This window comes from Platalea leucorodia (assembly GCF_965183815.1).
Source record: "Platalea leucorodia genome assembly, chromosome: 2".
In the NCBI taxonomy this organism is placed as follows: Eukaryota; Metazoa; Chordata; class Aves; order Pelecaniformes; family Threskiornithidae; genus Platalea; species Platalea leucorodia.
The window spans coordinates 59,221,633-59,248,718 of NC_138824.1; the positions used below are offsets into that span (position 1 = coordinate 59,221,633).

Genomic DNA, 27,086 nt, shown 5'->3' on the forward strand with positions numbered 1-27,086 from the left:
TGGCTTGGGGGGGTTATTTCCTTCCCAGACACCGCTTCGTTTGTCGTCAACCCAGCAGGTATTATATAAAACACAAAAACCTTATTTTTGAGAAAGGGGGGAAACTGAGGAGAAATTCGGATTCATGGACATTTCCATCCCACCACTACTAATACTTCCTGGCATTTTAGTGCTGTACTTAAGACCTAGAGAGACGATTGATTCTGTACTTTTCCAGTAGATGTACTTCCAGAACTCTGTGTAGATAATTGCTGCCTGGTTCATTTGCACGCCATCCACCTGATGAAGCCATGCTGCAGTTGAATTGCGTTGGGGCTCAAGAGAAGCGTTTCTTGTGCCCTTGAAATTAGGCCGCTCAATTCAGATCTGCACTCCTTAGCATCTCAATCTTCAGCAACCTTTAGAGGCCTGTGTTCTTGGCGCTCTGATAGCTGAGTTTAGCCAGAGGGTCGCAAATTTGTTTCTGAAATATGCTATTAAGAAAAAAAACCTCCAACAAACATTCTTGCCTTTTTTTTTTTTTTTTTAAACAGAAGTTGATATTCGTAGCTTCCTCTTAACCTCAGAAATGTCTGGAAAGTTCAGAGCAGATGGAAGAAAAGCTGAGCAGTGAGATAGGGAGAAGAAGAGGAAAAGAAGCGAGGAAGGAAGGAAAGACCTGCTGGGACAAGGCTACAGGCAGAGCAGCAGGTGTGGAAGAAGGAGACAAAAGCCAGGGAAAGGGAACAGAGGGGAAATAACTGGGGACAAAGACCAAATCTTCGATACTATTCACTGAATTTGACACTGCTAATGACTTAAATGCTCGCCTGAAGCTCAGGATGGAGTTTCTGCAGGTGAAGTGTTGGGTGTTGGTTATTCTCTGTATCCGGTTAGTGCACCGTGTTCCCACAGCAAACACTTTCCTTATTTAACCCAAGAAGCCCGTCATATTGCTGTTGGCAGTCTGTTGGAGAAAGGGTGTGTAAGCACCTTTTAATGTAACATCTTTTCTTCTGTCTTGCTCAGAATCGATCGGCAGACATCAATGCTTTTCAATGCACGCTTTAGAAAAAAAGCTTTATTTAAATTTTGAGAATGTGCTTCATGCAATGTGCATTTGATCTCTGACTTCACACCCGTCTATTAGACAGTATATTCCTCCAAAGTGGTACACGCTTGTCCTTAAATATGTATTATTCGTTTTACATATATTTAGAGAAATATATCTATGTGTATATATGCATGTATGTAAACAAACACATTTTGAGGGCACTGGCACATGTAACAACGCATAAACCTGATCTCTGCAGGTCCCAAATTACCCTCTTTAATGAAACTTTGACATCAGAGTGCAAGCATCCCCAGTTTGCTGGGATAATGAGTGAATGGCAGACTACATCTGCAAAAGAGCCTAGTGAAAAGACTTGCAGTGGGTGCTTGGAGCCAGGCCTCCCGGAGGGCTGTACCTGCACAAGTCCTGAATACCGGCACGTAGGGCCTAGCGCCCTTCCCTCTCCAGCATAAATCATCTTCATGGGATGGCTGGCTGATCGCTGGGTTACACTGGGGATGAGTTCTGAATCCTGTGTTTTTCCCCTCAGTATAGGCAGCCCCCTCTAACCACCGTAAAGCCTCTGCGCCGGTGGTCCAAGGCGTCGGAGGGAGGATCTGACTGGGAGGCGCAGGGAGCCCAGCGGAGCAGCCCAGCGGGTTACTGGTGACCCTGAGCTTGTGCATGCCTGTTAGCAGAGTGCAAACAAGCAAAAAGAGGAAACTTGAATGTTTCCCTTTAAGAGCTATCAGTCAGCTGTGGTGAAAGTGATGGTTTTGCCTCCGCGATGCCTCCCTTGCGGATGAGAGGTGGCGGTCCCTTGCCGGCGTGCTCCCTTCCGTCAGTCCGAAGTCTTCAGCCGCCATCGGGGCGCTGCCACGTGCAGAGGTGTGACTTTCTGCTCAGCGTTAGCCCGTTGGGTGTTGCCGGGGCTTCCAGCCCATGCTCCCCCAGACGCCTGCCAAGAAACTTTCGGCTTCTGAATCAGGATTAGTATCTGCAGGATCTGAATCAGGGAAGCAAAGCAAAGGCTCTCCAGCCAAAACCGCACAGGTTAAATTTTGCTCTGGGTTTAATGTCAAACTGTGATGGATGTGAAACGCGAATTGTAGAGGTCGGAGCTGAATGGATGGGTGGGAGAGGAGCCTTTCAGGTTTGTCTAGGGTGATAGTTTTCAGTGGGCGATTCCTTTTTCCCTATGTTGCGGCTAGTTTGTCAAAGGCAATTGCGATTTGCGATTGTGGTTTGTGTCGTGACTGTGTAGCTGGCTGACTTGACTTGTGCCATGAAAGTCTTTTTAGCATTTAATGAAATAATCCCTTTATTTTCCAGAAGAATCGTACGCACTTAGAGCATTTCAAATCCTCTATCCTCATTTTGTACTGCTTTAATTTTACCAGGTTTCAGAAGGTCAAGAGATTTGTGTAATTGAAGCAATGAAAATGCAGAACAGTATGATTGCTGCTAAAACAGGCAAGGTAAGCCACCTTGGGTCACTTAAAACCATATGCAACTTGTCAAATAGGATAGAATTTAAAAAGGAAAAAAGGAGGATTCTGGTTGTTAAGGAATTAAGTCTGATTGTTGCAAGTCTTTCGAAGTGAGGTGTCTTTAATTTTTAACATTTGCATCTGCTGTGAATGCTGTTAAGTAGTTCCGAGCCTTAGATAGCACAGCAGGAAGTAGTTTTACTGGCTTCAGAAATTCATATAACTCTTTTTCTCCTAAATGATTTGTTTTCTATGATGTTACAATGCCAAGTTGAATTGAAAGGTGTTGCAGACAGTTTCTCCAAATTCCATCTTTCCAGAGAGCAACTGAAGAAGAGGGATCTCTTCGCCAGTTAATTAATTAATGGCAAACAATTTGACATTAAAAAAACACTCAGAACAAGGCACAGAAAGTGCTTTTGCAGGAAGATGAGAAAAGCAATTTTTTTATTATTGTGACTGTTTAAATATGAAGCTTAGATCTGCAAAAGTGTTAAGCTTTGCAAGGCTGTGCATTGCGGTGTCTTGCTTCTAGGGGGATCAGCGTTGCAGCCCCCGAGCTGGGACTCTCCTCCTGCAGCGCAGGATCTACCAAAACCAGCGCTCTGGGCAGGGAACTGGTTAAGCTCGTATGACAAGGGCATGCCTTAAACCCTGTCTGGTCTGGGGACTGTCAGCCCCTAAATCAGGGCCTCAGAGCATCCCTGTGCCAGACTATAATTCACAGCCTGAAACCGTCACCTAGGCACGGGCCCCTGATCCATCCTTTTCAAAGGGAGAGCAGAGTCACTCTCAGAGTGACTCTTGAGGAGTCACTGGTCAGAGTCCTTGCCAAAGATCTGGGTTATGTATTCTCCTCTATCTCGTATTTCCTAGCACGTCCTAGCCCTTCTCTGCCTGGGGACAAGGGCCTCTCAGCTCCCCGAAGCGCTGCCATTTTGTTATTCAAAACAGCAAACCCAAACCCAATGTAAGATGCCTTAGCCCAGAGGGAGGCAGCAAGGAGCCTGACTGCAGGGCAGGGAGGAGGTTAGTCACTGGCAAGACTCGCTGAGATCTCAAGATGGGTCTCTATGCCAAGGACTGTTTGTGTGTTTACAAGAAAGGCTTATTTGGCACAGCACTAACACCGTCACTGAGGCTGGGACCCAGGGCTTGCCTCTTCCAGTGCATCCAGTGCAGAACTGGGTCTTGAGGAAAAGACATTGCAGAGAGAGGGAGAACGTACCTTCTCCTATTGCCCTAACGTTGCCGCTTTATTATTTTATTTCATGCATTAATTTCTATGTAATTTATTTTCTCACTTGATTAATATTTCCCAGCATTTCGTTTTTCATCTTTGCTTCTTTTGTTTAACCCCTTATTGCTGCTCTTTGCATCCACTGTTTTTAACTAGTGAGTATTTGTAATTAAAATGCCATTCCCTCTCCCACCCACCCCCTTTTATTTTTTACTTTAACCTTCCCTTTCCCACCAAGGTGTGCTGCAACCGCGGGCCTGTTCCTTAAAATCCTGCTTGTACTTCTCCCAATAATAAATATCTCCCACTCATTCTGTACAGATACCACGTAAAACCCCCGTGTGGCTTATTAATCCTTCAAAGTGGGATTTGAATGGGGCACAGGCCATTCAGTGGGCCCGATGTGCACCTTGCAGTGCCCCCTTGGCGTCTCCATTTTAATAATAAGCAAATGAATTGATTCTTTAGAATTTTAAGAATTTGAAAAAGCAAAAAAAGTTTGGGGGTGTGTAGAAATGAAGCTTCTAAACAGAATTCATCCCGTTCTGCAGTGCAAAGTCATGGCTCTGAGTGCTAAAATAACTTGGCTCCTCCACAGGAATGGGATGTTTGGCACTGGCTGTTAATCTACGTTTTGATGCTTTGAAACCATGTATTGAAACTCAGTTCGTTTGTCTTCAGCTGGAAGACATTCCCATTTTCATTCCCGGCTGAATTCCTTTTCTGCGTTAAACCCCATCTTCCTGTTTGCAATTGTGAGAAAAGTGGCTTGTTTTTATCTACTTTGAGTTTACTCCAGCTGCAGGTGGTTTAAAACCGAGGGAAAGCTGGAGAGGAGCTGGCGTGCCTCCTGGCTCCGCGGGCCAGCTGCGCGGGGGTCAGAACGAGGAGCCGGCCCCGCCGCGTGTCAAAAATCACTGGGGCCTTTGAAACACTAGTCAGCCACAATGTTTGCTGAACCTTGGCTTTGTAGAGAAAGAAAAGAAAGAAGCAGAATATTTTTCACGTGGCTTTCATCTTTTAAAAGATTGAGACTCGGGAATTGGGTAGGCTGCCAGGCGATTGATTTAGAAATGAAGCTCTTTTTTCTGCATCTCACGATGCCTTTGCCTGTGTACGGTGTTCAGCTTCATTTCTGGGGCAAGGCGGTGGATGCGCCTGTGCTGCAGAGCCAGAGGGACGCTGACAGCTGACGTGGCTTTAGGCTGCCAAACTCGGGCGTGGGCAATAGGGTAGCCCCAGCAGCCTGGTCGTGCGGGTGTGCTGCCCGTTTCCTTTAGGAGCCCAAGGTAACGGTTGGGTGACTGAAGTGAGCTAACTGCTGAACAAGGTTTTGACCAAGGACTGGGCATGTCGGTGGGAGCTCTGAGTTAGTACTTGCAAGCAAACTCTAATATACAGCTTCAAGTATTATCTGGAGCTCCATGTGCTGAAAGGGAATTCAAACACGTACAGCCTTTCAGAGAGGAAATAAGGGACTAGTAGAAGATGTTTGTGTTTTAAAATTAAGGAATCTGCAGTATATAATTCATCTACAGATGTAGTTGCATTTGTTTGACAGTGGTAGCCCTTTGCCAAGTTCAGTTATGTTAAAGGGTCCAAATTCAGATTTTAATCGATCTATATCTATCTCAGCTGTCTGGGGATTGAGGGAAACCCACTTCATGGCTGCAGTCCGAAGATTCAGTTGTAATTAGAATTTGTAATGCAAGAGATACTGGAATATTTCATTGAAACGTCCAAGCATGAGTGTTGAAGAAGAGTGTTGAAGAGGAGTGTTGAAGCCTGTTGTCTAAAAGATCTAAAAATTTAGTAGTAAATGAACAACAGCGCAAACAGGTGGAAGAAAGGTGCTTTTTAATTTTTAGAAGTGCCATCTTGATCTGCCATTCAGATCTTGAAGCACCCAAGTAATAAGAAAACCATCAAGTGGCAGGTGCCTAAATACCTTGATGGAGTTGGACGCGATTTGGTCGAGCGCTGGAGCAGGCTGCCCGCAGGGCCTGGAGGCTCCATCCTCAGAGATACTCAAAACTCAGCGGGGCTCTGAGCGTCGGAGGTCGAGCTGGCAACCTCTCGAGGCCCTTCCAACACACATGCGCCCGCGATCCCTGTCGCGGTCACACTGTTGTATAGTGGCCATTTACCCTGTCCGTGCAGATGTGATACCTTACATGAGCAACGTCAACCGAGCCATTTATTTAACCATGCTACTGAGGAAGATTTGAAATTGTTTCTGTTTCTGTACTTTAGGTGAAAGCTGTGCACTGCAAAGCTGGTGATACCGTCGGAGAAGGAGATCTGCTGGTGGAACTGGAATGAAAGGTTGCCTCCACACTGTTGAATTAGCTAAGCCTTTATTATTTCCATCCATAAAGTAAAATTAAGGCAGTTCAACACAGAAGATGGACAGTCCTATGTGCAAGATTTTATACAGTCATATTTATTGTATCAGCGGTTAAGACAGCAAACACAGATGTTAAACCTTGGCAACAGATCCCAGGTTTTTACTTCCAGAAATACTTGTACATAACCTTTGTAATTCTTTGATTTTTCAGGATCAAATAAAATCAATAAAATACAATTTCTGCTTTAAAACAGGAAAAGCCTCTTTTTTTGAAAAAGAAAACAAAAGCCCAAATCCGATTCATCTTCTCCATGGTAATATCACTGGTTTGAGGCCCCAGCCAAGTTGTACAGAATGGTTGGTAAGAGTGAAAAATTAACCAGAGTGGTTAACCGAGCAGTTTTCCTACGCTCTGTGTAAGTGTTGAACACGTACTGCCGATGGCTTACATTCTGATCAGATTTATTGTAACATTTTGAAGCCTTTGTATAGACTAGATTTAAATTACAGGCTAGACATTTCATTTTGCTAGTGCAGACTTCCCCCATGTATTTTCATTTTCAGGTGTAAGGGAATTTTATAGAATGATAGAATCGCTAAGGTTGGAAAAGACCCTTAAGATCACCGAGTCCAACCGTTAACCTAGCACGGCCACATTTTCTTCTTTTATTCAGACTCCACACTCAAAATTTCCCCCCCTTCATCTTCTTTCAGTTGATTACAGGATGCAGGTCCTTACAGAAGGAGCTGGCGCTCTCCTTGGAGCCCCTGAGCTGCCCCAAGGTATCACTAGAGGCACTTGCTGTCCCTCAGGCCAAGCCTCCTCCTGAACTCACAGGACAGGGAGACCAGAGTGTCTGATCTTTTGTCGTGCAGAGGCTCTTACTAAAGACTGTGTGAAGAACCAGGACTGTTCATAACACGTCACTACATCCTGCTGGAAGAGCTGCATATCCAGTGTGGGAAACCAGAGAGGGCCTGGAGAGGAGGAGGATTTGAGACTTGAACAGAAGTGAGAGGGCTGGTGACTTGGTCAGACCAGGTAAGAGGATGTATTTTGTTTTTCCCCTCCTCACCCGGGAGCTCCAGGCCACAGGATGGTGAAGATACCAGAAGTTTACTGGGTTCAAAATGTTAGTGTGTGGTTAACAGAGGCTCTTTCTTCCATTGACCCAGCTCAGTAAGTCAGCAGCTGCCGCTCACTAGACATGGTGATACCCCCGCAGTAGGGAGCGTAGGCATCACCTGTATGCGCACTGTAGGCATCGCCTCTCTCCCTGTGCTCTCGCCTAGGCCTCCGCCGCTGCCCAGGGCTGGGCCAGGACACTGGGCTGCTCCTGCCTTTGGTCTCGCCTCCTACAGCTGTTTTTTTTTACGTTCCTCTAAGTCCCCGTTGCTGCTGTGCCTTGACCGCTGCCCCAGAGAGGAGGGAGCCTGCTCTCATTTTCTTGCCTAGGACGTGCAGAGCCATGCCACTTCCCAAAACCCCCCCCTGGCCAGGGGCGCCTGGGCCCTTTACCGGAAGGTGAAGGATGAAAACAGCCTGTGACGGGGCTGGTGACTCATGTTCAACCAGAAAGGGTCACGATTCTGCTCGAAACTTCTGACTGAAGAGGCATTTTTAATGTTACTGAGGCGCTGCCAACTACATCACACGGCCAAGAAGGAATAATGTATTACAGGGATCTGCTTTGTTAATTAGTTTGCAAAAACCATCAAAATGAGTAAGGAGAGTGTTTGGGTAGTATCCAATCCAGGAAAATTAATGCTTTTGGAGTTGGAGAAACTGAGGCAGACACCCTGCAGATCTTCCTACAAATCTCCTTAATGCCATCTTGCCCCTTCCAAAAGGAGCACAGTTCAGCTTCTGCAGGTTGCCCTAAACAAAAAACAAGTATCTTAAAGAGACACAAGTATTCTACTTCAAAATTTCTTAATTTGCTTACTGCAGCAACACAAGCTTTCTGTCTGTTTTTCTAAATGAGATGCAGCAGTGCCTACTACTGATAAAGTTTAGGCCGATTCCTTACCCTGGATCCCTGGGCTGATTCCCTACCCCAGATCTCCTCCGGCCTTAGTACATTTAATCGTACTTTGGCTCCCTGCATGGCATGCATTCCCTGCTCACATCCCTTTGGCAGCTTTGTGTGCTGTACAACCTATGTGTACCAAACACTGCAGCTGAAGGAAAATACAAGACGCAGGAGCGTAACAACAGAAAGCCACGATGTTCCCAGATTGTACAGAAGCCAGCACAGTTGGATGATCAGGGGGACAGTAGTCTTCTTTCCATCTTTTTTTTTTTTTTTTTCCAGTTTAAATGTTGCAATAATCACAATACAGGTCCTTTGGATATTTTTTATAATGTATATAAACATCTTTCCCCCAATAGGAAATTCAGTTTGCATATGGTTGCACATTCTGCATTAAAGTGCTTGGCAAAAAGTCACCTTGACAGTAAGCGCTCGCAACAGCCGCACCCGCCGTGGCGTGGGGGGCAGCTGCAAGCAGCGTTGCTGTTCCTGGTCCCCAACACCACCACTACCCCCCATGTCCACCCAGATCCTACAGTCACTTGGTGAACTGAAGTGGTGCCTAAAGTGCTTAGAATGCTAAATTAAAAATATTATTTTAAATGTAATTTTCTTATACTCTTTTAATATTTCTTCACAGTACCTTATAAAACTAAACATGTTTTAAAAATACCCCTTTCCAGTTCAGGAAGACATTACAATACAGAGTAAGAATAGTCTTTAAATTTTCTCTATTTCTCCAGCAATTTCGTATTTGTCTTGAAGCGCATAGTATCTATATGGCCACCTCTCCCTGTTTACATTCAGTAACCTACTAAACACCATTACAAGTCAATATTAAACGTGAGTTGTGCTTTACTTTGTTTGCAGACATGATTTTTTTTAATCAGTTTCAACTATTAGTGCCATAGTATCATCGTTATTCCACCCGCCTTGGAGAACTACACAAGCGAATTTGTCAATTCAGGTAAAAGAGAAAATTAGTCTGTTCCTCTGCCTTTCACTGACCTCAGTCATGCCCTGAGGCAAAGAGGGGGGTGGAGAAAAGAGCGAGACCCCAAACCCGACGTGCACAGATACAGTTATTTTACAGCTCATGCAAACCCAGTTACTCGCAGCAGGTTAGCGGGGGCGAGGAGGACGCTGACTACCCGGGGAGGAGCCCCCATCTCTGGGCCTACGAGACTTCAACACTAGCGCCAAGGCTCCCGGGCTGGGAAGGTTACAAGAGATCCTGTGTTTTAATAGCAAGGTATTACAGCGTTCCCGGAAAGGTTACCCATCGACACGTGCTTAGTACTACATCTTCGGCCGGGCTGCGTTCTCTCCCGTTTCTAATCCCGGCTTTCGCGTAGGACGTAGGAGAGGCCGTGTTTCCCTGAGGAGTCGTAACTGTCATGGTAGGGGAGGCCGACCCACTCGGGCGGGTACGTCATGGTGCTGTACACGAAGCACTCCACGACGCCGTCGGCAGCTGCCCGCGCCTCGCCCGCGCCGCTGCCCTTCCCTTCCCACTCCACCACCTCGATTCTCATCAGGGTGCGCTGGTACATGTCTGGGCAGCCTTCGAACTCATCCAGGAACTGCAGCATCTGGTCATCGACCGAGTAAATCTCCCCAGCAACGTGGTGTCCTGTTCCCGGGATGTTCAGCATGTAAGGAATGTTGTACTTTCCCGCAATCACCAGCGGGTACTTCTCCACCGTGCGGCCCCTTCCTTGGAATTTCGCTAGCCCCTTGGCCGTGTTGATCATGTGCTTGTAGTTGGGCTGGCCCTTCTTAAGCGTGCCGTAGACGAAGACGCGGGCCATCGTACCTGCAAAAGCAGCTGAAAGACAGAGGCGTACGTTACCCACGTGGCTGCTCTGCCCGACGCTCTGGAGAACCGCACCCACGCCAAGACGCGCTGTACGCCCAAGACTCTTCAGGTCTCGTAGTCCTACACCGCGTTTAAATATCATACTAAATTGAACCGTCTCTTTAAACTTTTCAGTCAAAAACTGTAACAATGAAAAACAGACACCAGGAGAAAGTCACCCTCGCAGTTCTTTGCTGTAATCAAATTACATCCCATTGTTTCTCTAAGGAATCCACAACATCAGCCAACACATCCCTGAGCCTCAGGAAAAGCGCCGAGCCTTTCTTAATTCCGCCCCCCCACCATTATAGGAGCCATCCCAGTGATGGAAGCAAGCTCCACTTAGCACATCCTTTATGAGGAGAAAAAAAAAAAAACAAACAAAACCCAAAGCAAATCACGGTTCAGTTCAGCTAAGCAGCCATCTTCCTATGCTGTGCCACTGCATTTATGGTTCAATTAGCCCACGTCAAACCTACTTATCAAAACGTGCAGGAGCAAAGCCACAGTTTGGTTTGTTTTCCCTTGTTGGGGTGTGGTGGTGTTTTTTAAATCCTGAACTGAGGGACTTGGTCACACACTCCCTGGGAAACCCAGCGTGGCCAACTCCGGGTCCGGTCCAACGCACCCTGGGGAAGCGTGCGCTTCCCTCCCTCTTCTGCTCACGTTCCCCTTTCACCATGGCAGCACTCAGTATTTGAGAAACACCATTTTACCCAGTGACAGAAGAGCCCAGTTGCAGTTTGGAAGTTTGGGTGCCTTCTTGTTTTGTGGTAAAATAAAGCACAGCAGCATTAATTATCTGAAAGCAAATTAATGCAGTCAAACTTCTGGTCCCATTGCGCTGCAGTTGCACGTATTCGATGGTATTTTTTCAAATAGTAACACCAGCTTGGTCAGAGTCTTAATGAAAAAAAAAGGGACAAGAAAAGTAAGCAAGCAGCACGATGCTCATAGCTGCAGCAAGCAAACTACCTACAAACTGGGACATCACCGAGACAAACAGAGGACCTGTCTGTCACGAAGAGGGATGAAAAGGCTTTCATGCCAGACCTTACAAGCAAAATGAGGCACACTGGCACGGCAGCAGGGCAAGTTTAACCTGGCCGTGAGTCATTTCACGGACACGCCGAAGGCTTTTCGGTAAGCCCAGTGCCGAGGTCCTGCTTGCTGACTGACTGACAAATGCTGAAGCACAAGCTGCGGCTCGGGGCGGGGAGCGGGGTGGCCTGTGGCAACCACATCCCAAGCGAGTGGGTGCGGTGTGCCAGGACACGACTGCCCTGCTCCTTCAGGGGAGGGGAACGACGCCGGCTCTCCTCGGAGCGGCTGATAGATCTGAGGTGACCAACCTCCCTCAGAGCTGGCGAGGCCAGACGCTGTGCTCTTCACAAGCACCTTCACCTTCCAGTCCAAGGGAAGGTTATTTGCCTTGGGGGTGGGCGGAGGGGGCATTCCAGCGCTAACAACACTGGAAGGGAGGGCTGCTGGCAGAAAGGCCAGGTAATGCCGCGCTCCCGTCTTCCCCAGGCACCCAGGAGCGCTAAGCCACCTCTCCCTGAAGCAGCCGATTTGCAGATGGGCCGGCCCTCTCTTGAAAACAGACCCTGAATGATGATGTTCAACATTTATCTGTGAGCATAAACCACTCAGAATTGGTTTAAATGAGACAAAAGGCTGGCTTTACTGAAAGGTGTGGGGGGAAGATACCTTCGTAGTTCTTGGGTTATTTTTCATGCTGTGCCCCGTTCATCCCCCATCATTTCTGTGGGGCAGAAGCAGTTCTGCACTGTTTGATGGTTTTGCCCTCGGTCACGACTGGCAGCACCTGCCTCTCCAACACCCACCACGGCCCTCCGGCACCTACGCGCTGGGCACCCAGCAGCAGAGGAGCAAGTAAGTGCAGCTCCTTCTGGAAGGAAGGTCATTAAACAATGTATTTCAAGTTTGAAAAGTCTTTAAAAAGCAGAGAGGAAGTAGAAATTTAATATATTTTCTGCTATTTGCTCTTATTTTAGTAGACTGTTCCATCAGGTCAGTTATCCAAAGGGCTACGGTGCTGGCCAAGAGGAGTGTCATTTCAAATAATCAGTAGCAAAGAACTTTCCCCCTTGGTGAACTGAACAGTTTTTCTCTGTAACGGAACACAGTTTTCCAACCAAAAATGGTGTGTGCCTTTATTTACTAGCAAACAGCTTCCACTTCTGGAAAAAAAAGATGACACCGATCCCCCCCCCCCCTGTATTTTATCAGATATACTTCAGCATAATTTATGCTTCATGACATAAACGAGTTTTTTTGGATGCAGCTCATTCCCTCACAATAAAAAGAGCTTTAATATTCAGTCGGTCTGACTCCCTTTTATAAGAAAAATCATTACCTTTCAGATTGTGTTTTGAATAACAAACACAGATCCTTCAGGAAGAAACTTGGCGCAGTGGGGATTGAGAAAGGATCAGAGTTAAGCACTGAAACATGCAATTAATTCCCATTAGGGGATTAGGGCATTCGTGTTCACTTTGAATCAGAAAAATGAATTGTGAATTAAATTGTTCACAACCAAGAGGTTACTTGTCAGAGTTAATAAGTTAAAAAATAAAAAGGGAAACCTAAAACGCACATAAAAAGCTCAATAGCAAGTGGTGCATCTGTAAGAAAAAGATACGCTTCATTTCCATGGAACAAAAGCTCTATCCCTACTGTACAGCTGGAGATAAGCTTCCCAAAAGTTTGCAGGGAAGAACGTTTCCCCTCCTGAAACTGGTGAAACCGAAGTAAGCGTTTCTGATGGCGCAGCAGCCGGGTACTCCGAAACATTACTGATTTATAGCAACCCATCTGTCATCCTAGTGCAGGGCCCACAAAATTCAACAACAAGAACAAACCTTGCTAACCCAGGTTTAGATAGGTGTTTCTGATTTAGCATTCGAGTAGCTGGATTCAGCAGCGCAAACAGAGATGGAGCGGGAGTCTGAAGTTTGAGCCACCGTTTGCGTGGAGCCGTGAGGCTGACGTACTGGCAGAGCCGTGGCTTCGCGGGCAGGTGGCCGCTGAGCGACCCATCACGCCGCTGCGGTCCACAGCGGCCCTGCCGCTCACGCGGGATGGGCTGGGCGCAATGGCTTCGCCTTCTGTTAAAAAAACCCACCAAAGCCCAGCCCAGACAACCCCGGCTGAGGAGTGATTGAAATAAATTTGGTAAAAACATTTTCTGAACGTCGCTCCATATAAGTAAGACGTGTACAACCTTCTGTGCAGTAAATCTGATCTCCTGTGCACTGTGTGTGTTGTGTTGCAGAAAGGCTGTGAGATGCATTCGCATCATTTCTAGCACTCGCATATCGGGGGCTTTCAAAACATTTTTAGCCACCTTGTGGCAGGAGAGTAAAGAGCAGAATTTTATTCGAGGGTCATTTCACAGACTTCCACTAAGCAGCTGAAGAGCGTTACAGAGGGCATCCCTTTGCTGAATCACCAACAAGAAGTTGCCTTTTCTCACTTAATCCAGTTTGACACTTCTTACCACCCAAGGGGAAAAGAAAACCCACCAAAAACCAAACAACAAAATCCCCCAGACTCTATACTGAGTATTAGCTGCCAGGACAAAACAAACGCCTTCAGAAGGTACTTTCATGAAATATTCATGCCAGGATCATTAAAATTTAATGGCATGGGGAAACGCGAGTGAAATCTGTATGTCATCTCTTCAAACTATTTCTTTTAGCTATGAAAGAAAACCTGCCGAACCACTGGCAGGATCAATTGCTAGTTGCTTCAGTACACGAGATGCAAAGACCAGAAAATAAAGTAACTAACTATTTCAGGATCACGCAGGTAGAAGATGCTGTTGGGTGAAAATAAAAGCGGCTCGTAACCAGCGCCGGCCAGCAGCCCGGGTTGCCGCTTGGCGTTAGCAGCGGTAGGGCTGCATCGCCGTTATCCACGTCTGCCCTTGCCTCCTGACAGAGTTTCGGGTCAGGGCTTTGGTTTTCCCTCTCGGGGCCCAACAGCTCCAGCGCGGCGAGAGCGGGATGGGTGGCCACGGGGCAGTCGCTGGCTCAGGCGACACGCGCTTGCGGATGAAGCTGAACTGCTGCAACCAGGCTCTTTCTCTGCTCCCAGGCTGTGCCCCAAACAAGCCCTCGCTTCCCCAGCAGCGGCAGCCTCAACAATAAACATCCTTTTACCACGATTCAGACAATTATTGGATCCTACCAGCTTCTTTTCAAAATAAAATAAGAAATAACATGTGCGCTATGCCGGCTCCAGGGCTGTCTGCAATCCCAGTAGCAGGGGTTTTGGTTTTATTTTGTTGAAACTTTTTCTCCCAACTCAGAAAGTATCCATTTCTCTCCCTCCATGCAGTAACATTATTTTCCCTTGAGAAAAATTCTCCGTGTTGGCTCAGTGACCAGATATAGTTACACATTAATTCTTCAGAAGTTTCTTAAAACTGTAGGAAACAGGTGAAAAAACAAAATGCCTTGAACTTTAAACTTGAGCCCAGTCTGTTTGAATGAAGCGAGTTTTAAGGTCACTCTTTACTCAATGCTAACTTTCAAGAAGGACTAACATGCCAGAGAGGACTCCTGGGACCGCATCCTGTTGGTCCTTTGATGCTTTCATTTTGTTGCTTGCTATTTTCTTTATAGCACAGACAAGGGCTTCCTGCCTGGTCCGACCCCTTCTCCAACCTTGCTGAATACCTCGGAAAAAGTTTATGGCAAGACACCTTTCTTACATTAACCACAGAGGCACCAGCGAAACGACGGCTCCTTTGAAATCAAGAGGTTACGGTCTCCTCGCAGCAGTCGTCCGCTCAGAAATGGCGAGCTGCTGGTTTGTGAAAACAAACAAGAGTATTAGAGAAACCAGTGCCGCGCTGGACGCTACCGGGCACTACCTGAAGTGCCACTTACTTAACCTATTTTTTGCAGATATTTTTCATTTCACTTTTGGATAGTTTGCATCCCAAACCCAACAAATACGCCCGTGTTTAAGCTGGAGTACCTTGGAGGTGTTTCTCACCAGGAGGCAGAGCGAGGATGCCTTCCCTTCGGACAAGCATCAGTCAGAGCGCTGCTCACGTGCCTCGCGCCTATCCGCCACCACAGCAAACGTTTGCCTTTTGCCTGTTTGAAACCGCTTCAAATCACTTTCAGCTCTACTGCATAGAGAAATGTCATTAGATTAATTTTTACTACTACCAGAAAGAGTTTCATTCCCAAAGCGACTGTCAGGAGCAGCTACAGAGGCCTCCAAGTGACAATCAATCAGATAAAATCACCACATGCAAAAAAGGTGCTGGGGATGCAGTGCAGAAACATGCTGGGCACACCGTTAAGACTGATGAACAGACTGAATTTCTAGACAGTGCAGAGACAGGAGGCGATTGCCAGCACATTGGGAGGACAAGACAAGGAGGATGAAGAAAATGGAAAGTCAATGCATGTGGACAAATTGAGTCAGGGCCGGGGGGGGGGGGGGAGTTGTCCCCCCAAGAGAATATCAGTATTATTAAGTATTGGCTGGTTTGTCCTAATATTAAGTAATAACAGTAAGTATTATTGTATGAGCTTCAGACAGAATATTGTATCATGTTGTTGCTGCAACAATTCAGAAACTTGTGGACTACAAAGGTAGTTGGAAAGAGCTCAGGGCAGAGCACTGAGTCCAGGACTGTTTTTTTGGGGCACAGACTGAACAAGCAGGAGATTACAGAGGAGTTGACGAGATGGGGCATAATCACCTACAAACACAGGTAATGGTTTTATAGAAGACACAACTGGTTCTCTGCATACATGAACACACAGCCAGCCAAAATTTCTGCACTGAATAATTAACATGGATAGGAACAGCTTTCTAATTGTAAGAAAGAACAGAAGACAGGGCATGAGAACAACCATAACAAGTCACCACGAAAAGGCTTGAGAGCCTTTGAGAGAGAGGAAAACCAGAACTGAAATATCCAAGAACAGATAAACCATGGATTTATACAGAGAGATAAATCACATCTCCTGTTCTGTTCACACTCCTTTTCCTCCAAAGCCTTTTTGACTGCTATTGAGCCGCGGACTGATGTTTTGGAAGAACGCAACGATACCTCAAGGATCTTATTCTCAAGTGGCAACCGGGGTGTGAAGCTTTTACTGAGAACCCAACAGTGTCAAAGCCTTGAAAACTGGAACTCTTGAAAAATAAGTATTTGTCCAAACTATCATGGATGCTATAGTTAATCTTGCTTTAGGGAAAGGTAGCAGACTAGATGGCTTCTCAAAATCCCACTCAGCATGGAGGGTCCTTAAGATGCTGTTTCAAGTACACGACAATTAATTTAAATGACATACCTAGAAATGTCTCATCTTTGCACCTTTAGTACAGATGCTTATACTCTTATATCTACATGAAAGAAAAAAAAAAAAACAAAACAAAACAACAAAATGGAGCATTAACTTTAAGCACCAGATCGCTGTTACAGGAAAAAAGTAGAAAACAACCTTTGGTTGGGCAGCCCTGCTATGCCAGCCCTGCTGCCGGTACCGTTTCGGACGCTACTGTGAATTTGAAGTGGTTTCCGTCATTGACATGCAGAGCATAGCCCAGGGTTTCAAACCGCCGACATCCTGAAACTCAGGACACAGCCTGCAGCTTGGAAGGGTTCCCCGCAAGGTCAGCACACTGATTTACATGCCAATACCCGGAGCGGTCAGTTCACTGTTTTGGACTGAGAAGAGCATCCCGGCCTGTGAAACACGGCAAACACTTTTGAGTACCTAGGCATGGGAACATATTTTTCTACGCTGAAAAGATGGTGAGAGAGAAGGGGCAGAGAGAAAAGATGAGGTCTGTGCGAGATCGTGAGGTGCCTTTCCACAAGGGAAACGGGGAACGGCTGCACAACGATGCTCTGTAAGGAGGGGAAAGGTGCCCAGGTCATGGCACAGCACTGGCCCCTCGTCCCTTGGGAGCGCGACTGAGCCTGGAAAGGAGATGTTAAATAAAAGCCCACCGTTCAGCAACAGGAGCCTCCTGCCGGCAGGAGCCCGTGGCTCTGGAGGCCATCTTATGCCTCTGCTCCGGCCGGCGCGGAGGTGCCACGGCACGGGGCTGCTGGCGAGATGCGCTCTGCCCAGGCGAGACCCGGCATCCCCGCGCGCGCCCGGCGGTGCCTCTCAGGCCTTGCCGTGCGGCCGGCCGGGCGAGACGGCAGCCGGGCGTCCCGATCGAATGGCGGGAGGCCGCTCTGGACAGCGGCTCCGCGGGCGGCGGCAGCATGGCTCACGGGGATGAGCCGAGGTGCCAGAGCCTCGCAGCACCGTGCAGAGGGGTCGCTGCAACACGATGCTCCTCAAACCTCGCTAAAAACCGAATGAAAGTGCAGACGTTCAGGGAACAAAATCTGCTCTGCTAACTGAGCCAAGCAGAAAATCCAGGTATAAATCTGGGAACGGTGTCACATGACACTGCACTGTTTTTCCTCCAGAAACCACCCACCTACCCCTGCGTGGACCAGCTACTGAAACACAAAGCTTTGACCAATGTGGCAGAAACGAAGCATCGGAAAACCCCAGACCGTTTTTCAGCTTGCGATGCCTTGGGGAACTACAGGCTGCTTTCGAGGGCCAAGGAAAGGTAATTTATACACATTTACAGCATCCACATATACACACAAGGACCTTCTACATAGAGCTGTGCTTTGCTTGTAAAGTGTTAGTGGCCCATGGAAAAGGAGAGAGGAAGATTAAAACCAGCTGTACTGGAGGAACTGCCAGATTTAAACACAAACAATATTTTAAATATTCTACCAGGAAGGGCACGGATGGCGTAGGGCAATGGCCAACAGGTTCGCTCAGAAGCAGGGTCATACAAATTTTGTGAGGCTTGGAAGGAGTAGTGGATAATAAGGTATATCTATACTTACAGAAGATATAGTAACGTGAATGCTTTTTTTATTTGTACATAGGCCACTAGGTAGCAGTGGAAGAAGAGGCCCTTCTTGACGTTTGGAGGACGGCAGCTGAGGTTACTCAGGGTGCACAAAAGGAAAAGTGGAGTATTCATATAATAATAAAGGAAAATTATAGAATTACTGATTTGTGGCTACAGCTCTGAAGCAACTCAAACTGCTGGTCTGGAGACAGCCATTGGACAAACAGTGGAAAATGTGAAAAGATGAAAAAATTTCAACAGATCTTTCTGTGATACACAGAAATATTTTCCCTCTACTTTATTTAATTTATTCAGGTCTGTCTTTTTAAAGCTAAGAAACTGGTTTTTTTGGGTTTTTTTTTTTTTTTTTTTAGAAGGGAGGCTTGTACCATCCTTTCAGTCTATGAATCAAATTTGTGGAAAAGCATAGTATTTAACATGTGAAGTACTGGTAACAAACCAAATCAGCTCAACAGGCTGCCCAGGGAAGTGGTTGAGTCTCCATCCCTGGAGGTATTTAAAAGACGGGTAGACGTGGTGCTTAGGGACATGGTTTAGTGGTGGACTTGGCAGTGACAGGTTAACGGTTGGACTCGATGATCTTAAAGGTCTTTTCCAACCTAAATGATTCTATTCTAATTCACTAACTGCAGTTAATTTATTTGACTAATTAATTAAATGTGTATGCAAGTCTTACTTTGATAAGCTATGCAGGTAGTTTAGGTAGTTTTATTTAATAAAAAGACTTTTTCTTTTTTTTAAAGTGAATTTCACCTTGCAGCTCAGTGCAAGTCAAAAATAAAAACCCAATCCGTTTCTCTGCAGCAAACCTCTTCTATCATTTTCTAATAGAATAACAGGTAAGAAAATAGAAACCAAAACAGAACACCAAATCAAAACTACAGAGAACCATGAACAGATGTATATAACTACTTGAGTCCCACTGAGGCATCTCACTTCTGCTTAGAAATTAGTGCTGAGTTTACTATAGAAAATATAAAAAGTCACAGATCAGATCATCATGAGAAGAAAATTAATGAGTGAGTTCAACTATCTTGGTCTTGATTTTTGTTCTCCAAGAAAGAGTTGAAAAGTCCTGCAACGACATCTGAAACATACCTCATCTTCTTCATCAACTGGGAAAGCATCCTGATCTTAAAGTAAATACAGTTACTGGCCTGCTATCTTCTGCACAGAAGAAACAAATACATATTCCGGGGGCATCCAAAAAAGCCTGAAATGGCACTCAGCAAGGCACTGGAGTAATTGCTTTCAGATCCAGAAGACATACTGAGCAGAATCTCAAATATCCTCCTGCCTGGTAGAGTCAAAGATAAGCAAGAAGACAAGAAAGTCCCAAATTGTTTGTTTGTGTCCTGTAACGATGTGTTGAATGAAATGTTTACCTTCAGGTAAGGAGTGGTTTGGTCTCTGATGCAGAAACAGGTTCTGTAGTCTGATGCAAAATTTAACACAGGTCTATATTTACTGAAGAACAAGAAAAACCAGCTACGCAAGCCCTTAAATCTCCTGGAGCCACAAGAGTCTCACAAGAAATAGTGATGGAAATAATTCCCTATCTCTACTTAGATATACATTTGCAACTGCAAAAAAAGCTATTTTAGTTCTATGATGGCATGCAGAATTTACTCTAATTGAAGGTCTCCTTGGCAGTGTCCAGGATCCCTGGAAGGAAGCCTTAATGAAAGGCATCTTAAACCAGAGGTCTGGCCGTAACAGGAAAACATTATATAATATTCATCTGAGTTATACAGGCATTTATATGAGACAGAATTATTTACAAATAAAATATTTATATAAATGAAAATAGCCTTATACATGCTGTGCAGTCTCTTTTCAGTGACCTTTGAGAAGGAATTTCTGTTACTAACTTGATAAAGGAAGAAGAACAGAATCAAGTACTGGAAGTAAATGAGAAGGGAAATAATATGCAATGTGGTTCCGAATGCAAATAAGCCAGACCAATGTCATTAAAACAACCTCCTTTGACAAGGGTAATGCAACGGACTTGGAGGCAGGTAAAATACTTTATTTAATATGCAGTGAAAATATCTCCAGACCAAGTCATAGGGAAGAACTGTATATGAATAAGGAGTTAGTTAAGGGAAGATTATAATGGACTATATTAAAATAAGGAGTAATAAGCACAGACATAAGTTACTGGTCATAGTCCTCAGGAATCAATGTTATTTTATTACCGGTCTTGCTACAGCAAGTAGTCGTGTGTCTACCACATCCATGTGTGATGCATCCTAAGGAGGACTCGTTCATGCGACAGACATATTAGATGGCCCATGAACTGTATAATTGAATTAAGATGGCTTTTAATGATACAAGGTGCAGAAACGTATACTTTGGGACCACTGACAAGAACTTCTGGGGACTCATCACTTGAAGAAATCATAGACTATGTCAAGTTGGAAGGGACCCATAAGAATCATCAAGTCCAACTCCCTGTTCCTCGCAGGGCTACCTAAAACTAAACCATATGAGTAAGAGCATTGTCCAGACACTCCTTGAACTCTGACAGGCTTGGTGCCATGACCACCTCCCTGGGGAGCCTGTTCCAATGCTTGATAACCCTTTTGGTGAAGAAATTTTTCCTAATATCCAATCTAAACCTCCCCTGCTACAACTTGAGGCCATTTCCTCTTGTGCCATCACTTGCTACTTGGAAGAGACCGACCCCCACCTTGCTACAACCTCCTTTCAGGTAGTTGTAAGAGAGCAGTAAGGTCTCCTGTGAGCCTCCTTTTCTCCAGACTAAACAATTCCAGTTCCCTCAGCCACATCTCAGAGGACTTGTTCTTTAGACCCTTCACCAGCTTTGTTGCCCTTGTTTGGATACCCGAGATCAGCACTTCCCCCCTCCGCTGCCCACCTTGAGGAAGTTGTAGACTGCTTCTCCAAGCTGAACAAACCCAGTGACCTCAGCTGCTCCTCGTAAGTCTTGCCCTTGAGGCCGTTCACCATCTCAGTCACCCTCCTCTGGACACACTCTAATAGTTTGATGTCCTTCTTATACTGAGGTGCCCAAAACTGCACACAATACTTACGGTGGGGCCACACCAGTGTGGTGTAGAGTGGGACAATCACCTCCCTCGACCGGCTAGGTACGCTGTGCTTGATGCACCCCAGGACATTGTTGGCCCTTTTGGCTGCCAGGGCACACTGTTCACTCATACTCAACTTGCCATCAACCCAAACCCCCAGATCTTTTTCCACAGGGCTGCTCACCAGCCTCTTGTCCCCCAATTTGTATGTATAACCAGGATTACCCTGTCCCAGGTGGAGAATCCAGCAATCTTGCTCTTGTTAAATTCTTATGGTTGGTGATTGCCTAGCTCTTTAGTCTATCCAGGTCCCTCTGTAAGGCATCTCTACCCTCAAGGGATTCCACAGCTCCTCCTCGTTTAGTATCATCAGCAAACTTAATGTACATTTGATTTCTGCGGCCAGATAATTTATAAAAACATTAAAGAGCACTGGCCCTAAAATTGAGCCCTGGGGAACCCCACTGGTGACTGGCTGCCAGCCTGATGTAACCGCATTTACTATAACACTTTCAGCCTGACCCATCAGCCAATTGCTCACCCAATGTATCAGGGACTTGCCTAGCTGTGCGCTGGACATTTTGTCCAGAAGGATACGGTGAGAGACAGTATCAAAAGCTTTGCTAAAATCCAAACCTACCACATCTATTAGCTTCCCTTGGTCAACTAGATGGGTGACGTTGTCATAAAAGGAAACACTTGTATATTTTTGTCGATCACACAATGACAAGCAAATGAAGCCAAGTTGTAGGCCAGGAGAAAATAATACTCAAGAAGAATCATGTATGTTTTGCAGTCCTCAGAAATTCACATGCTCATTTTCCAACCATTCCCATTCAGAGATTGCCCTCTTCACATGGATGTTGGAAGTAAATACCAGCACAGGACACCGTCCTCATCAGCTACAAGAGACACCTGTGCCAGCCACCAAGATGAGATGGTTGTAAGAGGGCAGCACAGCTGGAACAAGTATTTCAAGGAAACACTGGAGACATCACAAAAGGTACCAGTGAAATCTCATTTAGACAGATCGCAAGAGAAGTGACTTCATCTGTACTGAGAAATATCAATGAAAGGTTCATCAAGTGCACAGATAGGAAAGTTGTTCATTTCCTTGATTATTCTATTTTACAGCGTTAAAAATAGAGATGGAATGGCCTAGACTTGCAAATACTGTTATTCTTTTTACAGTTGTGTGAGTTGCATTATCTTAGGGCAAGCATCTATTACTTCTTTTTGTGCAGTTACGGATGTCTGTATTTAATGATTTGAAAGTAGTCCTGTGTGCCTAAAAGTTTCATATTTTCCAGTGCCAAGAAATTTTGTGAAGGATTTTACTTCTACAGACCAGGTGGCTTCCATCTGCAATACGTTCCTGCATCACGACAGCATATAGAGTAGCTGAAAAAGCATTTCTTTTTTTGATAAAAAACAGCATTCTAGGGACGTAAGTCTTCAAAGTTACTTTGGGTGCACATCAGAGCAAACTCACATACCTTAAGGCATTCAAATATCTAGAAGAGTGTCCAACTACTCTATATACTCCTATCCATCAGTCTAGACTTTGTGTTGGGAAAAGAGGCACGGAGGGCAGACAAGGCAATATTACAATATAAAGTGTTCTGAATGCCTCAAGCTAGATCTTAAGATGTAGCCAATTTAGGACTGGAGCAGATCCCAAGAAAAGGTGATTAAGCCTCAAGTATAAATTAGCATATCCTCTGACTAGCTTTAATATCTCCCCACAACAGCCTCCTCACACACCCCAAACATAGGGCAAAATTATGAGAAAATGGCTAAAGTGGCTACATTAGTAATCAAGAGAGCAGACCAAAGGGGAGGCACAGATTTCAGCATGAAAAAGGCAACTGCCAAACTAGCATCCACTGCCTTTACCGTGGGACATGAGGCAGAAGTGACAATGGAAACGCTATATTCATCCTTTTTCAGGGTTTGCTCTGGAAATGAGAAAACAGATCATACCTGCTGCAATGGGTTTTATTTTATTTCTCTGCTTTATTGGGATCCCACCTTCCCAAACAGGTCCCAAATACCCAGTAATAGGCAGAGTATCCTCCAATTTACTTCCTTATACTCTACTTTTTCCAATTTCAGAGTCACTGAACAGGATGAGTAGGACAGGAAGAGCAAGTTCTAAGACTTCTCTATCCTTCTAAGTGAAAACCTTCTTCTTCCATTGGGATCAACAGACATTTTCAACACACACCTCAGCACAAACTGGTATATGATATAAACCCAACTGTTGTTCTTGTTAGCAACTTTCTTCCTAATTTACAGTAAATTTATAACCACCATTTATGATTTCTTTTTATGCCACAACTAAGGAGAAGAGCCTTCACTAAATATCACAGAGAAGTCAGCACCATGCTTTTAAAAACAGACTGCTTCCACTGAAAGGTCTTGGCTCGTAGCAACTACGGCCTGGGAGTTTCAAGAGGTAGTTCTGGGTGAACACTTGTACACCCTCACATCAAATACATTTCACAATACAAAGCTGAAATAAGAAGGGATGATTTTACAGATTAATCAAGTATCATATTTTTGGACTTAAGATGATGTTAACTGAAAATTTTAAAGATAAACATTATCCATACAATGTTGAAAATGCACTAAACATTATTAAATAACTGCTTAGTCCAACTTGGCAGTAGAAAGTTACATTTCAGCTCTTGAACAAATCAATCACTGCCCTCCTAATGCCACTCCCCCTGCCCAAATATCGTGTAGTACAGCAGTCTCTGGTAATTCCCAATCCCCAAATACAGGAATATGTTATTATTCTGAACACCATTTGTCCCAGATTTGACAGACAGTACCTAGGGACATTAGGAAATATCAATTAATTTTACTTCTGCATTCCTTAAGCAAATCATCACTTACTGATGCTAATTAACTAAAGAAAAATTAAATAATATAATTAATTAGAGAGCTAAACTAGATGTAAATCAAGAAACAGCATATTACTTAAGACAGAGGAAAAAGAGAGACCATACAAGAATTTAATTTTGTCTTTTTGATATGGCTTAAAAAGACAGGTGATGAACAAATCACTTCTGATTTTCAACATGTGAACATTTCTTTTAAAATAGATAACTCAAATTATTATCAAATGGCGAACCTTCACCAGTTCACTTTTTACTCCACAATAACTATCAATTAATAAAGGCATGCTTCTGAATACATAATGCATTACATTTTTTACTTTCAACACCTGGTGTCACCAGAATAACGCTGTATATTTCTAAAATGCTCTGCAGTTGTGTGTGTGTGCTTTGATTTTAGGACAGTAATACTTCAAAAGAAGTGGAACCATAGAAAATTATGGGAAGCGATGCAAATAGACAATTTTTGTGGTTAAATGATACACTATCAATTAACTGACCATGACAGGTCATTTTAAAAATGAAACTCACAGTGTCTAAAAGCCTTCATCCCTTAGTCAAGGTCAGAAAAGGCCTGAAGCAAAGTGAAAATCCTGCTGTATCCCCATATTTTGAGCAAGCTAAATCCTACACCTGTTTTGCAAAAAGCCTTTAACTGGTGACTTCTGCTACACCAGAATTGAGCTAATTGCAATCAATTTTTGTACTGGCTAATCACTACTTTTCTGTCTAGTCTGGGGTTTTATTAATTGGTTATTATGACGGTTCCACTGAAAAGAGACAGAGAGGAGTGATTTTTATTGATTATTGTTTGGAGCTCCTTGGATCTCCAAGATAATAAATAAAAAAATAACTAGCAAAGAAGATTTAATTAATCTCAGTCTCTCCTTCCTTCCACTCTATCAGCAAGACAGAGCCGATAAAAAATTGACAAATTCATGGAAAATGCAAAGAGAGTCAGAATTGGTGACCCCGTATTTCAATAAAATAATGAGAAAGCACATGTATTTATTTGCTTTAAACTTTACATAATGGGCATGAGATCTCAGTTTTTTATGCTTATTTCAAAACCCAAACAGAATTATGGCACGCAGTTAGACCAACTGGTATAAGATTTAAGTTGTGCAATGTTTGGTGTGGTTTTTTTTTTTTTTTTTTTTTTTTTTTTTTTAAATATAGCTTTTCAAATACATTAGTGAAAGGAGCCTGAACTTTTGAAAGAAGAGTCATAAGCTTGTTATACAAGGAAGATGGAAAATACTGTATTGTACCAAATGAATGCAATTCTTGAGAGACTTCAGAATTGGAAAACAGACGAAGATGTGGTCAAGATATTTGTAATTCATTTTGTAAAGACATATTCAGACTGACACTTCCCTTCCACTAATTACATGAGTTTTCTACAGCAGACTTTCCAAAAGTCATACTGTCTTTCAATATTTTTTCAGTAAGATATAGGGACTTCTATAGGTAAGGGTTTTTCAGGTTTTAGTCCAACCACTGTGGATTTTAAAGCTAGAACAAAAAGGCTAACACTGATACAGGAATTATTTTCAGGTGAACGCACATCTAGGATCCGTAGACAATGTTTGGAGTAGATCCTTGTGCTCCAGCAAGGCACTTACTAGGCCTCAACTGACTCGTGGGGCCAGCTTTCTGATGATAGAAGATCAAATCACCTGAAAGGAAGACAGGCAAGCAACGCAACCTTGAATACTGCTATCAGGTACCATAACCCCATATAAACCCCATATATGGAAAAAAAGTAATGGGAAGCAGAAAAAAAGCTGAAGCTTGAGAAGAAGAATGCTGAGTCATTAATAAAAAGGAGCTTTTCTCCCAATTGCTTGATTTAAACAGATGTTAACATAAACAAATGATTTTTAAAAGAGACTACCTAAGTCTGGTTGGCTAATGGAGTTAGACAGGTTTTACATGCATGATTTATTTAGTATAACACCACTGCTTGTTCTCTCCAGCTTCTTCAGCATCTCAGAACAAGAAAACCCCAACAACACAAAAATAAAACACACAGCAGAAGTTTTCTGTAAAACAACGTGTCAATTATTTTAGGACTCCCTAGCCCCTCATCCCTTTTGAAAAGGGGAAAAAAACCAAACAAACCCAGGTCTTAAAGGACCCCTTTCTCCCATTTTCTCCCAAAAGATACAAGCATTCAGCGGTCACTGAATCAGAACGTGCTTAAACTTGACATGAACAGGAGCAGAAGTACAACTGGCGAAGTAATACATGGGTCAAAAAGGTTTGTCTAGAGCTGCTCAGCAGAGCAGCCTGACATCTCCTGCCTGACCTGCGCTCAGCAGGAGAGGCTGAGCCGCCCAAACTGCCTGGGCAAGGCTGATCAGGAGAAGACTGCTAGGACAGACCTAGGAGACACCACTTAGATGTAGACTCCCACTATTTCCAATGTCAGTTCCTATGGAAGAAAGAAGGATGCAGACTTTCTAGTAATAAAACACTAATATTTAGAATACGCAGAGGTAATTTCCTAGCTCTACAGCTGGTAGGATGTGCCGATGCTGAAAAGCAATCATCTATCTTGATCTATACTAGTTATTTATCTTGACCTTGGTAAAACTTTTAACACTGTTGCTCATGATATTCCCACAAGCAAGCTAGAAAAACATGATTTAACAAGAACTGCTGGTCTTTAGGTAAAACACTGTTTAGAAAGACTAATATTTATCAGAGGTTCGTCTCAAACTGGCCATACGTACAAAATTTGTTATATTCATTCCAGCAGCAGGGAAATACCGGTAATGAAAATACTCAAAGATGTGAAAGATGCAGGTAATGCCACAGTGCAAAAGGCTGTGTGCAAGGCTAACGAGACAGTTGCAAGCCCCCCCCCAACAGCAGCCATTCAAGCAAGGCCAGTGCGGAGTTCTAAGATTAGCCAGAAATAATCAACTGCATAAAGAAAATCTGGGGAAAGATTAGCATAGCAGCAGTTCTGCAGAAAGAGATTTGGCAGTTATAATGATCATGAACTCAATATGAAGCAACAATGTGGTACTCTTGGAAAAAAAAATCCTAACGTTTACGTACAAACAAGTGCATCACTACTAAGATATGTGAACATAATCTCCTGCTCCGATCTGGTCACAAATTAGGTAGCATGTCCAGCTTTGAGCAACCGTACCTGTAGAGAAATGTGA

At 44.3% G+C, this 27,086-nt stretch overlaps 2 protein-coding genes across 2 annotated transcripts in view; one reads left to right on the plus strand and one right to left on the minus strand.

The window, feature by feature from the left end:
• The window catches only part of PCCA (propionyl-CoA carboxylase subunit alpha), a 301,012-nt gene extending 294,783 nt beyond the window's left edge, over window positions 1–6,229 (plus strand). The window contains exons 23-24 of the mRNA XM_082337650.1: window positions 2,434–2,511; window positions 6,017–6,229. Of these exons, the coding sequence (XP_082193776.1) occupies window positions 2,434–2,511; window positions 6,017–6,085 (147 nt within the window). The 3' untranslated portion in view covers window positions 6,086–6,229. The remainder of the gene's footprint in view (window positions 1–2,433; window positions 2,512–6,016) is intronic.
• Window positions 6,230–8,844: 2,615 nt separating this feature from the next.
• The window catches only part of GGACT (gamma-glutamylamine cyclotransferase), a 29,532-nt gene continuing 11,290 nt past the window's right edge, over window positions 8,845–27,086 (minus strand). The window contains exon 2 of the mRNA XM_082337972.1: window positions 8,845–9,971. Coding sequence (XP_082194098.1) covers window positions 9,478–9,954 — 477 coding nt within the window. The 5' untranslated portion in view covers window positions 9,955–9,971 and the 3' untranslated portion in view covers window positions 8,845–9,477. The remainder of the gene's footprint in view (window positions 9,972–27,086) is intronic.